This window comes from Corvus moneduloides, chromosome 2, assembly GCF_009650955.1.
Source record: "Corvus moneduloides isolate bCorMon1 chromosome 2, bCorMon1.pri, whole genome shotgun sequence".
In the NCBI taxonomy this organism is placed as follows: domain Eukaryota; kingdom Metazoa; phylum Chordata; class Aves; order Passeriformes; family Corvidae; genus Corvus; species Corvus moneduloides.
The window spans coordinates 40,783,780-40,798,129 of NC_045477.1; the positions used below are offsets into that span (position 1 = coordinate 40,783,780).

General features: G+C 36.5%; 1 protein-coding gene across 8 annotated transcripts in view; it reads left to right on the forward strand.

The window, feature by feature from the left end:
- The window catches only part of CNTN5 (contactin 5), a 620,272-nt gene that overhangs the window by 288,644 nt on the left and 317,278 nt on the right, over positions 1 to 14,350 (forward strand). For all 8 annotated transcript variants that reach the window (XM_032099222.1, XM_032099223.1, XM_032099228.1 and 5 more), the window contains one exon: positions 7,852 to 7,982. In XM_032099222.1, the coding sequence (XP_031955113.1) occupies positions 7,928 to 7,982 (55 nt within the window). In that variant the 5' untranslated portion in view covers positions 7,852 to 7,927. The remainder of the gene's footprint in view (positions 1 to 7,851; positions 7,983 to 14,350) is intronic.

Consider the following 14,350-nt stretch of genomic DNA (forward strand, 5'->3'; position numbering starts at 1 on the left):
TTACTTTCAGCCCAAGCTTTAAGAAATTGGAAAATCGTGCTGCTAATGTGAATCTGTATTGCATTCACAAATCCTAAGTGAGAGAGCAAGCTTTTTAAACTGTTTCATCCCCATCAGCTTCTTGTTCTTTGAAATCGTAAGCTGTAATTTTAGAAGCTGTCAGTCTGATTGGCAAATAGATGGGAAAAAACAGAATTAATCTCTACTGCTTCCTTCTCAGAAGGCCTCTTTCAACAAGTATTTTATTCACCATAGAACAGGGACCATGCCATGTAGTGGAGTAGTATGTTGAAGCTGCCTCAATGCCTACAAGTAGACAGGAGCCCATGGTTTTAACACTTCTCAGCACCCAGTACCTCAGGGTACTTGACTGCCTGAGCAGTACTCTAGTTTTTTTCACGCCTAATTCAAGTGAATGTTGTCGAATAGCAGCACCTCACTTTTGCTGGTTTAGAGAAGCTGAGAACTCTTTCTGCCAATCTCCTCTTCCACTTGAGCACACAAAGATCTCTTATGTCTGATTTGCAGTGAGAATGCCAAAGAGGATCTAGTTCCTATAGGAAATAACATTGAACAATCCCTCAAATAATTCAGCATAAACCAGCCTTCTTGGTCAAGTGATTTTGTAAATCTCCTCTAGACATATTAATGGTGGATTTGGTTTAAAAAATTGTATTAAACATGATGCAAATGCAGCCAACTGGTTGAAAAGTTGGAAAGGGAGACATTCTGCCTCTTACATACAGATTCTCTATTTTAAATATGTATGTGCAAATATATTCAAATACTAGAAAATAATCAATATTTAATACAATATTAATTACAATATTAACTTTTTATTTTATGGGTACTGTGCCACAGCTTTCCAAACAGGTTTGCTATCATCTGAATAATTCAGAATCTCTTGGACTCATAGGCATTTGAGACACTTATTCCGGCCACTAGCAATCAAATATTTTAGTTTGTTTTTTTAGAGCAGTAGTTCAGATGCTCATTCACCAGTATAGAAATTGTGATTGAACATTATTTCAGAAAGAGTTAATTTGATCCTTTTTGTAGAGGAGCATTCTGTGCTTCCTTCTAGAACTGGACTGATGTCTTTGAAAATGTTATTAATATGAATAAAAAAACCAACAACAGCAAAACTCAAAAAAACTCCAGAAACAAACAAACAAAAAGACCCAACCAACCAACCAACAAAATATAACACAAAAAAAATTATAAAAAAATTTAGATATTGAAAGTCCTGGTTGCTCACCAGGAGGGACCTGACAAGTGAAAGGTTCACTGCAGAAGAAACTTTTATGTGTTTAGCACTAAATTGGGTGTTCATAAACAACTCTGAAATTGTTTATTTAACTGCTCTAAAGCTTGTCTTTATTAAATTTTCTTATACAATAGTTTGAAACAATTACTAAAACTTGAAAATAATTATCTTCCCTTGGGGTGATAATCAATCCTACAAGATGCTTGCTGTTTACATTAGCTTAATATCATTTCACTTTCATTGTTCTATAATAAATTTCACTGACATTTAATTGTAAAAGTGTCTACGGTATGACTGTTATCAATATTAACTTAATATGTTTTCATTAAATTTCAGCCATTTTACTAAATAGTATTGTCAAAAAGACTTCGGACTGACAAATTAATTCCTTATTGAAAGCAAGAACGGACATGAAACTCAGTCAAGGTTATTTATATTCTGTATGACCACGGTCTGTAATAATCGTGGCTATTAGTTAACTTTGTATGTAAGTATTCATTAGGGAGATCTCTGCAGACGGCTCTGTTTAAAAATTTCCAGCCAAGCTACTTCCACTGTTCATTATCAACTTTGTAATATCTGAGCCTTGATTTTCTAAGGCCTCTAATTCTCCAAGGACTGAGCATTTCAGGTCTGATACTCATGGGAGCAAGGAAGACAGGCTGAATTGCTGTCTGCAACAATTCCATTCATATCTTCGAAGGCCAGATTGCAGTAGAGGTTGTGCAGGGAGGGGAGAGAAATTTTGGGTGTTCTTTAGAAGACTTTAAAGTGTACAAGTACTTTAAACAGTATCTTCAGTTAGACCTCTCTCTTTCTTCCAGGACTATAACAAGCCTTTTATAGAAAGCCTAGTCAGTGGTACTTAGCTTGTTGCATTTGTGATTTCACAGGTTTGCCACCTTAAGTAAGGAATATTATTAGCAGTTTCATTGCACCCTTATGCCAACATCCTCCACTTAATAAATGTGAGGAAAAGTATTTCCTAATAATACTAACTAAAACAATGCGAGTATATTTGTTTTTCATAGCATATGCTATTCTTTCTCTTTCTATTTGGATGTATGGTTGGGAATGGCTCAATTTCTAGTTCTTTTCAGTTCCTGCTCTTCCAAGTCTATCTAGAACATCAGAATTGCTTTATCACTGTGTACTTCTTCATTACCTGTGAGCATGTTCCTTTTTTGAAAGGAAAAGGAGAATGAAATAATTTGAACTTTCCTCCAATATATATTGATATATATATTGATATCGGAAAAATATTACAGAGAAAACTTTTATTTTTGTGACAAGTCACATCCTTTGAGAAGTGAAGTCACTGTAGAGACAAAGACTTGTTAGACTGCTTTGGGAGAGGATGTGGATTTAAGCAATCATCTCTTTCTTGTTGCTACAGGTAAATGGATAAATATGCATATGATAGAAAAAGGGAAATTAGGTAGTGATAATGGAAGAAAGCACTTTGATATCAGTATCAGGGTATCTGTGCTAAAGGCTTTGTTTTATAAGTATTTTAATTAAAAAAAGAACAGATCCTTGCAGTTGCATTTAAATTTATCATAAGTGCCAGAAAACAAGCATTAATGATAGTAGATGCTATTATCATCTTTAGAAAGATCATGATTTTACTGTATCTGGTTCAAGCCCGTTGCACATTAGAGGTGACAGCACCGAATTAGTACTCATGTTCTCAGTATTCACAAATTCTATTAGGAGTCAGAACCATGAGAAAATATCTACCCTGTCACTACCAGCTAAAGCAATTCTTAAAACATACTGAATGGTGAGGCTTTAATAAGTTTTTCTAACAGTTAACACACAGAATTAAAACAAATTGCAAAAGTAATTTGCAGAAATCCTGGGGAAAACAAGGACCATGGGTAGTACGCATGTGGAAATTGAAAACTGCATTTTCTAATTTTTGTGCAGAAAAAGAAGTTAGATAGATTACTTGCTGCATATTATATACATTATACATATTTATATATACATATTTATTTTAGATCACTGTTTTATACAAATTGCCTTCAGGGAAAATTCAAGTCCTTGATATTAGGAAAAAAATAAGTTACTGAAACTGTGTATATTGTAAAGAAACCAGAATAAGAACAGGACAGGATATAAAAAGAAATCAAGAAATGGTAGACCGTCCATCTTTAAATTAAAAATCTGACTGTAGAACTTTGTCAACTCATGCTATTATGCGAATGACATCTGTAAAAAATGATGTATTCTGGACAATTTAATTTTCATTTCTTGCACTGAATTATCAATGAAGCCAAGAAAATGTTCCAGACAAGCTATTTGGATTTTTGTGAGCTCCAAATTTATAGTTCAGGGAAAAAACAGATACTGTTTAGCTGAAATTATTTTAAAGTCCTTTTAAGCAGCATCTTTAGCATCTTTAGATGTGTTCTTTTACATTAGTAACTTACTGTATATTCTGTATATGTAATTTTTTTTTTTAAAAGTATTCCTCATTCTGGGATAGTAAGGGGTGAAAAAAAACCAAAACAAAACATAAAATTAGCAAGATTTTCAAACCAAGAACAACTGAATACTGCTGATATATATGCCCTTAAACTTCTTTTAGAATAAGCCAGTTTTAAGTAGGAGATTTTTCTTACAAGATTTAAGAAAATATTCATTAGGTTCTTTTCAGCAATAACACCCTTTCTTTTTTTTTTTTTTTTTATCTTTAGTCAGAAAGAAGATACCCCTCTGATTTAGTGCAGCTTTGATCTTTCTGCTATAAGCATAAAGGAATTCTTCAATCACACACACATCTGTCTAAAAGTGAGAGCTTAGTCATCAGAAAGATAGATGACAACTACTGATAGTAAAGTCAGGAGTAACATTCCTTCCTTAAATCTAGAGCAGAAATTAGACTATCTGCCTCTATTTATTAAATACAGCTTTTTCATCCTCTTAGCCATATTATTTCCTACAAAGTACCTTTTTTATTATCCCACATGCCATGTGACAGCCCTATACATGCAATAGCAATGTCTTTGTCAGTCTGCATGAACTGTACTCCCCAACCTGTAGATGTTCATTAACCCTACTATGCTGCTATGCATTTCATTTATCCATATGGCCAGTCAAGTGTTAGCCAACTATCCTTGAAGAAACAAGAAATATAGAAAAATTAGGTAGAGATGCAAAATCCTTTCATTACGACAATAATTGTGATTTCTATGGGGATTTTTAAAAAGCTATGCAGTGGCATATTTTCCCCTTGCTTGTTTTGCTAGCAATTCTTCTACTGAGATCAGCCAACATATTTATACAACAAATATCCAAGGAAGGCCATTGTCCAACATCCATGACTTAAATTAGATTGTCTCCCTGTCATTATGCTCTGGTTTTACATTTTAATATTCCTGTGTAACTGGTCTGAAGTACGTATTATGCTGATAGGTACAGGTTACGTAGGGTTGTCACGTAAAAGTTATTATAGCTATTCAGCTATTCAGCTATGGGCTCCTTATCTGACACAGTTTGTGATAACTCTATTGCCTTCAATGAGACATTAATTAAAAAAATTCTTTTTCACAGAAAGTTAAAAATCATCATGTTTCAAGACTGCAAAGAGAAATGTGTATAAGTCCATCTTTTATTTTGATGTTCCCATTGTTTGGCTCCAGTTATTTTTCATCCCGTTTCTGTTCTACCAATCACAACCCTTGTTATTATTATTTTTAACGGTCTGACCCAATAGGCACAATGATACCTGGTAATAATAACAGCAACAGTAATCTCACACTGTAATGCTGGAAAATTTGGTATATTTTTTCCTGTTCAAGCAACAAAAAAATCATTAAGTTAAAATAATTTCTGTGTTGCACTGTTATAAAAGTAGCTGAAAAGAAGTGAGTAAAAGAGGAAGAAGAAAAAGTAATAAAGCTGGGGGCAGGGGGAGGAATCTCTGCTTTACTCTCTTTAACAGATATGGTCATAAGGGAAAAATTTAAATTTTAATGAAAATACTTATTTCCCAAAGGCCTGGCCAGCAAAGAATGCTGAATGAGATAATTCACTAACCAAAGAAACACAGTGACTGAAAAGCAGATTATCACTGAAGTGAAAGACAAAGGCAGAAGGCATTAATAATTAATTGAGGAGGTTTCCTGTGGAGGTTTAAATGAGTTACAGGCTCCATGTGGAAAGTCACTTGTCTACCAGATTGTTGTGTTCTCTTTCAGGGTTGCTTATATTGATGTGTACATCCAATATTAAGTTTTCCTGGTCTGTGTTACCTGAAAGGAAGTACAAATCCTAAACGGGATTTTTTTATCTGTATTGAAAAGCATACCTGCTATGCTGTTTAAATGAAAGCTGACAAGCTACACCTTTATATTGTTGCAGGAATAACTACCAGCAACCTAAACAGATGTTGTCATCTTGTGCTCACACTGTGTCTCTCTATATACGATGGAAAGACTGTCAAAACTGGTTACAACTAGAGATGCTCAGAGAGCAGTTGAAATGGAATAATATGGCAGGAACCTACTTTTACATTATGATTTATATTTTTATTTCTGACAACTGTGTAGAGCTTTGCCTCTGTTGTCTTCCTATGAGGGTTCTAACATAGAGAATAGGACCCCAAAACAGCGAATATGGCATGTAACTAAACTGGTTATAATCTGAAGGAGTCATATACTCATATACCCCAAAAGGGGTTTGATAGGGGAGCAAAGGAAATTCTCCTTTGTCTCATTATTGTGTGATTGCTCTTGTAGCTGTAGATCACAGCCTCTACTGACTGAAGATTCCTTGGGCTCCAATAAGAGGATCTCAAAATCCTCCTGAACAGATGTGACTAATTAAATGTAAGAAATTAAATTTATGTTTGCAACTTGATGTTTTTCAAGTCAAAGACCAGAAGTGCACTCATGTTCATACAAAACCAGCTGAAACTTCTCATATTTTGGATGGACTTTTCAAACATTTGAATGCAAATGAGTTTCAATATGTTAAAGTTGTTGACGTTGTTAAAGTGATAGCTAAGAGGACAGTGATCAAAGATGAAGTATGTCAAAATTTATGTTAGTGTCATGGGACAGTTAGGAAACACAAATCCGAGGAATAGTAGAAGGAGATGAGTATGAATAATATATTCTGTGAAAGTGTTGATTGTTTCAAATGTATTGGTAGATTCTTTACACACTGAGTTAAGTTGAAGAAATGAATCTATTTCAATCCAGTTTGCAAGTAGTAAAAATGCTTGGATTTTCCTAAAACTTTTTTAAAATGCTTTATACTAAATATACCAACATATTACTTTCAGGAAAAGAATCACATAATGGTTGGATTTGAAAGGGAAGTCTGCAGATATATACTTCAAAGTTTCTTCCAAAGCAGGTCCACCTGGAACAGGTTGCACAGGATTGTGTCCAGGAGGGTCTTGAATTTCTCCAGAGAAGGAGACTCTACAACCTCTCTGGGCAGCCTGTTCCAGTGCCCTGCTACCTCTCTCAGCCTTCCCTCATGAGAGATGCTTCACTCTCCTCCTCATCTTCACAGCCCTCAGCTGAACCCTCTTCAGTACTTCCTTGTCTTTCCTGTACTAAGGAGTCGAGAACTGGATGCAGCACTCCACATATGGCCTCACCAGGGCTGAGTAGAGGCGCAGGATCACCTCCCTTGACCTGCTGGCAATGCTTTTTCTAATGCACCCAGGATCCCTCTGGCCTTCTTGGCCACAAGGGCCCACTGCTGACTCATGGACAGCGTATTGTCCACCAGCCACCAGGACCCCCAGGTCCTTCCCTGCAGAGCTGCTTTTCAGCAGGTTGGCCCCCAGCCCGTACTGGGGTTATTCCTCCCCAGGTGCAGGACCCTTCATTTGCCCTTGTTGACCTTCGGGCAGTTCTTCTCTGCTCATCTCTCAAGACTGTTGAGGCCCTTCTGAAGGGCTGCACAGACCTCTGGGCTATCAGCTACCCCTCCCAGATCTGTATCATCAGGCAGCTTACTGAGAGTTACATTCATCCAGGGTGACTGATTAATAAGTTGAACAAGACTGGACCCAGTACCGATCCTTGGGGAACACTGTGAGCTACAGGGCTCTAACTAGGCTCTGCACCACTGGTCACAACACTGATCTCTGACCTCCAGCCAATTCTCAATACACTTCACTGTCCGTCCACTCATCTAACCCACACTTCCACTTGAAACACTTTATACCAAAAATCAACACACCGCTTTCAGGAAAGTATGAGCGCATCAAGCTATGTGCTTTGAATATATTTGCTGTGAAAGATATGTGTACTATCTCCTTAGCTTGGCTTTTTGGAAATTCAAAGCTTCAAGACATATAGTTTTAGGGTGATATCCATATAAATATGTATATATATGCATGCAGAGCACTGCCACAGACATTTGAGCTATTAACACTGTTAACTACTGGTACAAGATCTCTCTGAGTATCTGTCAGGATACCTTTTCCTGTGCATACAGAGCCCTTTGGAACTAGGATTTTAATTGCACTAGGATCAACTTCGTCTCTTGAATTGTTTGTCATATTATTGAGAGATATTTTTAATTTTCCTAACAGAGATCTGTCTTTGTCCCACTAGGCTAAGCTTTAATTAAGAAACATCGACGTTGCTAACAACTGCACAAAGAGGGACGGAAGGACCTTTGTGACCAAGGATGTGGTTGTCATGGAAACTCTTGCTGTTTCTGTCACTGACTGGCTGTCTTTCAGGTAAATCAAAACCAAAACAACAAAATTTTCTTATCATTTAAAGGCTCTTAACTGCAAACAGAAACAGGAACATGTAAAAGCAAGCTGGAGAAGATCAACATTGTTATGAAAACTATTTGCCTGAGTGTGCTGACCCACCCTTAAGGGAAGGAAGCACTTAAGATTCAAAAATACTCCTTGGTCCAAAAGAATGACAGAAGTCAGAGAGTCTGCAAACAAGCATAGAGTGTTATTGGTGAATTATGCACTTGGAATAAAAGTTGGTATTTTAGTCCCTGACCTACTATATAGGTGCATGGCAGTGGGGTTTAGATAAAAAAGGGTAGACTAAAGAGAAAAGAAAGATTAAGCACATGGCAGTGGATCTTGGATCAAGGGGCAGGCCGGAAGGGAAAAGAGAAATAGGTTCATTTAAAAGGGAGAGATGAATTAAATAAAGGAAAAGAGAAAAAGGGACGACAAGAAAGAAGAAAAAGAAAAGCAAAAAAGGGATCACCACCCCTCTAGTGTCAATCCATCCCTGATGGGGATGCCTGTCCTGGTCTCAGTGCCAATCCAGCTGAGGGGATGCCGATCCTGGTTTCAGTGCCGACCCAGGTGATAAGCAGCGATCCAGCTGCGTTGGTCCAGCTGATGAGATGTCCAGGGTCCAAGGGGCACTGCCTGGGATTGGGTGGGGAGGTACCTTTTTATGGCCAGGTTTCTTTACCCTGAAGACAAGTTTCTCACTTTCTCAGCTAATAACTTATCATGCAGAGTCCATTCTTTAAGGCCTTTCTGGAAATGGGTCTGAGGACTTCTAAAGTCTTTGGTGGTCCCAATCTCACATTAAAGTCCATGTTGGCTTTCTGCCAGTCATTTCTGTGCTCTGCTGTACTGTGTTGGGGTTCTTTCTCTCAGAAAATTGCTGCCCTATGTCCACCTGGCCCCTCTTCTCCAGTCAAAATTTGTTCTTTCCCAGAGCCTACTACCAAAATTTCATGTCCGTTGTTACTAAAAGTTCTTGGTTGGCTTCACAGCCATCCCATTATTGGTGTTTGAGATACATTAGCCACTTATCTTCGGGAAAGTGAGAGCTCAAAAGATTCTTGCTTTGGACCACTGTTTATAAGGTCATTAGATAGGGGGCTTTAGTAGTCATTGGCCCTCATAACTGAGAGCTCAAAAGGGTCTCACTTTAGACCACTGTTGTAAGACTGCAAGAGAGTGGGTTTTAGTCATAGCAATTTTCTGTTCTGGATGCAATTCAAGTTGGTAACTTTCTTTGAAGGTTCAGTAACAGAAATATTATTTTATTTGGGTTGTTCAGGCAAGAAAGTTGAAGGCTGCTCATTAAAAATCTGGTGCTCTTCTGCTTCCTGGGAATAGACAGTGTTTCTGACAAGCTGGAGAGGGGCTTAGTCCAGGTGCAGTTCTTCAAGGCCAAAGCCTAATGAGCATTTCTCAGCCCACAGTGGGGCCTAAGGGTGGGTGGGAATGCGGCTAAAGTCAGCTTCTCTGGGCTTCTATACTGCGTGGTGAAACTATAAATATTTAGACTAAGATATTAAGAAGCCCTGTCCTTGTAATAAGATATGATTATTGCATCTCAACAGCTCCTAAGCTATTCTTTTCCCAAATTCTTCCAAAATTTATTGGATTTGTGTCATCACAAGATGAAATTCAAAAGTCAGTGAAATAAAACACCTTCATTTGTAACAATAAAATGATATTTTACACAGGAATTCGATAGCAGGAAGTGCCCATGGATGTCAGCGTACATGCTTTGGATGCATACATGAAACAGTCTGATTTATTCTGGTTGCCTTCATATAGCTTCATTTTCTTGTTTTATCTAAGTCCATTGATTTTGGACAGGGAAATTTTTGTTTTATTTGTGGTGGATTGTCAGCCACATTGTAAATTTTGTCAGCATTTGTATTTTGGTGATTCTAGCAGCTGTAACTTACAACCACCACCTATTGCTGTAATTTTTTTTTAATTGAAATTTATATTTTTGTTGCTACAAATTGCAGGACATTTGGTGCAAACTCCAGAAGGATGTCAGAAATTTAAATATAGGATTTCTTCTTAAGAACTATTTCTTTTGTCTTGAAGTCTTTGAGTTAAACGTTGACATTTGGCAGAAGGTATTTATCTGTGCAACTAATGTACCTGAGCATGCAGTTGGTTTCACACAGCTATCTCCTTACCCTCAGCTGCTGTTAGAGAAAATACCTGTACAGTTTGCTCCAAATAGATTAATCTAACTCTGTAAAACACATTAATATGCTTTAAAATTTGTGAGACACATATCATATGCTGACAATTCTGTATCCTAAAATTGGATATACAGGAATGAGCTTCAGCTGTTTGCCACAGGCATTGTTTAGGCATGCACATTCAGGCAATATCTTGCAAAGACTTAAAAGCATTAGCGGTGACTAATTGTAATATAGCATTAAAGTGTGTAACTACTTTGCAAGTTAAACTGAAAGTCAATATTTACAGAATAATTTTATTTAAATAACATTATACCCTGAAAACTCTTTCCAGTCATTCAGCACCATATTTAAATTGACTGTTCCTCTCATCTGATAATTTGTTACTTGTATCTGATTGTTTCTAAAGCATTCCTTTTTAAAAATTTCATTCTGGTTTGCGATTCTGAAGGGTTTTTAAACGTTTATTCTGTATTACTGCAGAAGATTTAACTTCTGTAAGAAATAATTTTTAACTGCAGTGCTTGTTTTCACATTTTTGAATATAATGTGGTAACATACATTTTTCATATGCACAAAGATAACTTTTTTATTATTTCATGTGAAATAATAATTATTCATTGTCAAATTTAATGCCATAAGAGCTGAAATTAACCAAATAAAATTGGATTCAAAGTTATTTTAATAAGATCATCAGTATAACTAGTAATTTACTGTCTCCATAACTATCACATTTGATTACATCATCCTGCATTTGGAGATGCTTTTATATTACAGCACTCATTAAAACATGTTTACAACTTCAATGGTTCATTCCAACAGCTAATGCAATTCAAGGTAGCCTAGTAAGTTTGATGCCTGAATGCACTGTTAACAACAGAGCAATAGATATTGATGGTGCTCCACGAAGATAAAGTTCATTAAATTTCTGCTCTTTTAGGCTGTGTTAAAATTCAGTACTTACTTATCCATTAAATCAACATATCATGGGATCAATCCTAGCAGCAGGCAGTGTTTGGAAGAGATTACTACACTGTCGTATTGATTTTGCAGTGGTGAGGGAAAGAATCCAAGAAAAGGGATGACCTCTCTAATTTGTGTTGATCCCATTTTTATATGACTTTTACCTTAAAACTGACCCTGTTATTTTGGGTTTTGCTTAAGTGTGAATGTATGGAATTTGCCTAAGCTGAAGGGAAAATAATATTTGAATGGAGAAAAAAATGTATTATTTTCTGAACATAAGTGTGAGGACTAAATTATGTCTCTTACTCTGGTTTAAGGCAAAGGTAGTCTGGGAGTACAGCTCACAGTTATACACTTAAATTGTCAAAAACTTCACAATTATGAAATATTGATAATTAACAGAAGAAAAGAAGATCTCAGGATTGATATGTTCCTTCTTATGTGTAGTATTGCCCTTCAAGGCAAACTGGAGTTGAAGAGGAGTTAAGCTGTTGTTTTTGACCTAGAGACTGCCTCACTACTGAACCAACAGTAGCAAAAACCCTGTTAATTTTTGGAGGCTTTTGGGGGGATTTTTTTCTGTTTCTTCCTCCTATGAAGGTTTCCTGTAGAGAAAGACATCACGCTGCAAGAGAACATATTACCATGGGGAAAACTGTGAATCTGAAGTTCAGAGTAGCATTTAAATCTGATTTGGTTACAGTAATACCCAAATACAGAGATGCTCAGTTTAAATTTAATCCAAGTTCATCAGAATTTACCGTGGGTGTATATTCCCAGGGTCTTATTGTCCTGGTTCCCCATAATCACTTTACAGTCTGCTTTTATGTGTATAGTAAAGGCTATTTATTTTTGGTTCACACTAGGAACAATTAAGCAGAGAACCTTTTTGTCTGGACTTGTGAAAATTTTATTGCATTGATTTCTCGGAGAAGTTGGAATTGCATATTGCTGAAAGGTTTTGCTTTAAAACAGCCCTTCTGACCTTGTTATGAGACAAATAGGTATGTCTCTTCATGTTTCAGAAAGGGAAGGATTTTTACAATAGAAAAAAATTACATCAGGTTATCATCTCATGGTTTATAGAAAAATTAAGACAGTGGGTTTTATTTGCAAAATAAAAAATCTATCGAGAATAGGACTCCTGTCACTCCTTTAATAATTATTGCTGCCTGCTACAAGATGTTTCAAGTTTAAATATATGCTAAAGGTTGCATAATAGAGTGAGTGGTATTTATAGAGTTCTAATTCTGTTTTAATCTAACACATATTCTGTATGCCTTTTTGCTCCCCTGCCCATTTATCTACTTCTGTATTATTACCTTCTGCATGTTAATCAGGGCAAAGTGAGACTCATTTTCTCTGTAAGACTGTATAATTCATGGCATCAATAAAATTATGGGTATAATGAGAGTAGCAAGACTTCACAAGATATAGGCAGTACCTCTGAGACCCGGTGGTCACTGTTCATAGTATCAAGTGGATAAACATTTGTCCTTAAACCTCATCTCTATGCACCATTCATTTCTGTTCACATAAAACGCTCTTACTACTGAGCAAAGACTGCCTAAATACTGAGGTTTTTTTCTGTATCCCTCAATATGGTGCTCAAAGTTAGAACCAGCATGACTTTTTCTGAACAGTTGTTTGCTAGAATATAGTATAAATGAAGACTTACAAAAAATGCTCTTAAGTAAGAGAGCACATGTAGAGCAAACACAAATGTCCTGTCTAGTTTTGACCTGCAGCTGGCAGCGATCTCAGGTGCTTCCAGTTTTTTATCATATCCATCCCTCTCCATCTGGCTACTTGGAGGCTTTTAGGAATTGTCTCTATCATTTGCACTTATCAGCTTCCAAAACACATCTCAAACCTGCTCAATATGCAACTTTCAGAATTACAGCAGCCATGGCCAGGATTAAAATTCATAGCCTAAGGTTCACAAATTCATCAACCAAACCAAATAAATATGCATACTACTCTTAGCGCCAGGACTATTTCTTGTTTTTATTCTTCCATTTTTTAGACAATGTCCTTCCCAATTCAGTGGACAGTATGTGAAATGTTGCTGCTCTGCCAAATGAAGGATGAACATATGAATGACCAGTGTTTATCACTGATAAGTCTATACAGTTACCCATGGTACCCTGCCCCCAACTCCTGGCCCTGCACTGATGACAGTATAGGAAATACCATGCAACATTGTCACCTTTGATAGCTGAGCATAAAAGCCTGGAGACAGAGTTCTAGATAAGTACTGGTGCCTGGGGACTTTCATGTTCACAGACATCTGAGTAAAAATGAAAAATGAGGTAACACACTTAAACCTTCTACTGCCCATCCAGAAGTACTGCATTTGCAAAAAGTGCAAAGGAAGGAAACAGCCACAGTGGTGAAACCCAAGGTAGATTGCTGTGCACATCCTCACTCCTGGATCCAGTGCTTAGTTGAATTGGGCAGAAAAGCACTTATCTGGTCAATGTTGCAATTTCTATAATTTTAAATCCAAAAGAACAGTGGAAATATAAAAATTGTTTACTGCTATCAGAATCCTGAAGTGTGTTTAATGCTAAGTAATCAGGAGTGTTAAGGATTGGAAAAGTTGTAGGCATGAAAAAAGTACTGAGTATGGATTTAAGAAAATATTTTTAGGAGAAATCCTTCTGCTTGTTTGCATGTTTGGGTTGTTCTTTTTTATATATATTTTTCTATGTTTAATTTATAAAACTGGTTTCCTACTCCAGGCTGACAAAATGTTGAAAGTAGTTCTTACGACTCTTCCCAGATATTCCATGTCATATTTTTCCAAATACTGCAGTGGGTGGCACTTCACTAGAAGTCCTCATCCCCAGGAACCTCTGCTACTTTCATTCATATTACTGGGAATTCAGCTGTTATACTACACATCGCAAGAGTGATAAGGTTTTTGTAGGAATATTTGTAATTGGTTTGCTTGCAAAAGTAATTCATTCTATGAAGTGGTTAACATTTTCCTTAAGTGTGCTTCTAGATGACCACTTCTCATGATCAGAAGTAATAAAAAGAGTAAAATTTAGTCTTAACAAGCAACTGAGTCTGTTTTCCCTTACTTCCAGTGCCACACATGTACAAGGAGTAGTTAGCTCATAATACAGAATAATTTAGAGTTTCCAAGCAGCAGTAACAATATCACAAATATATAATAAGGTATTAACTTCATTT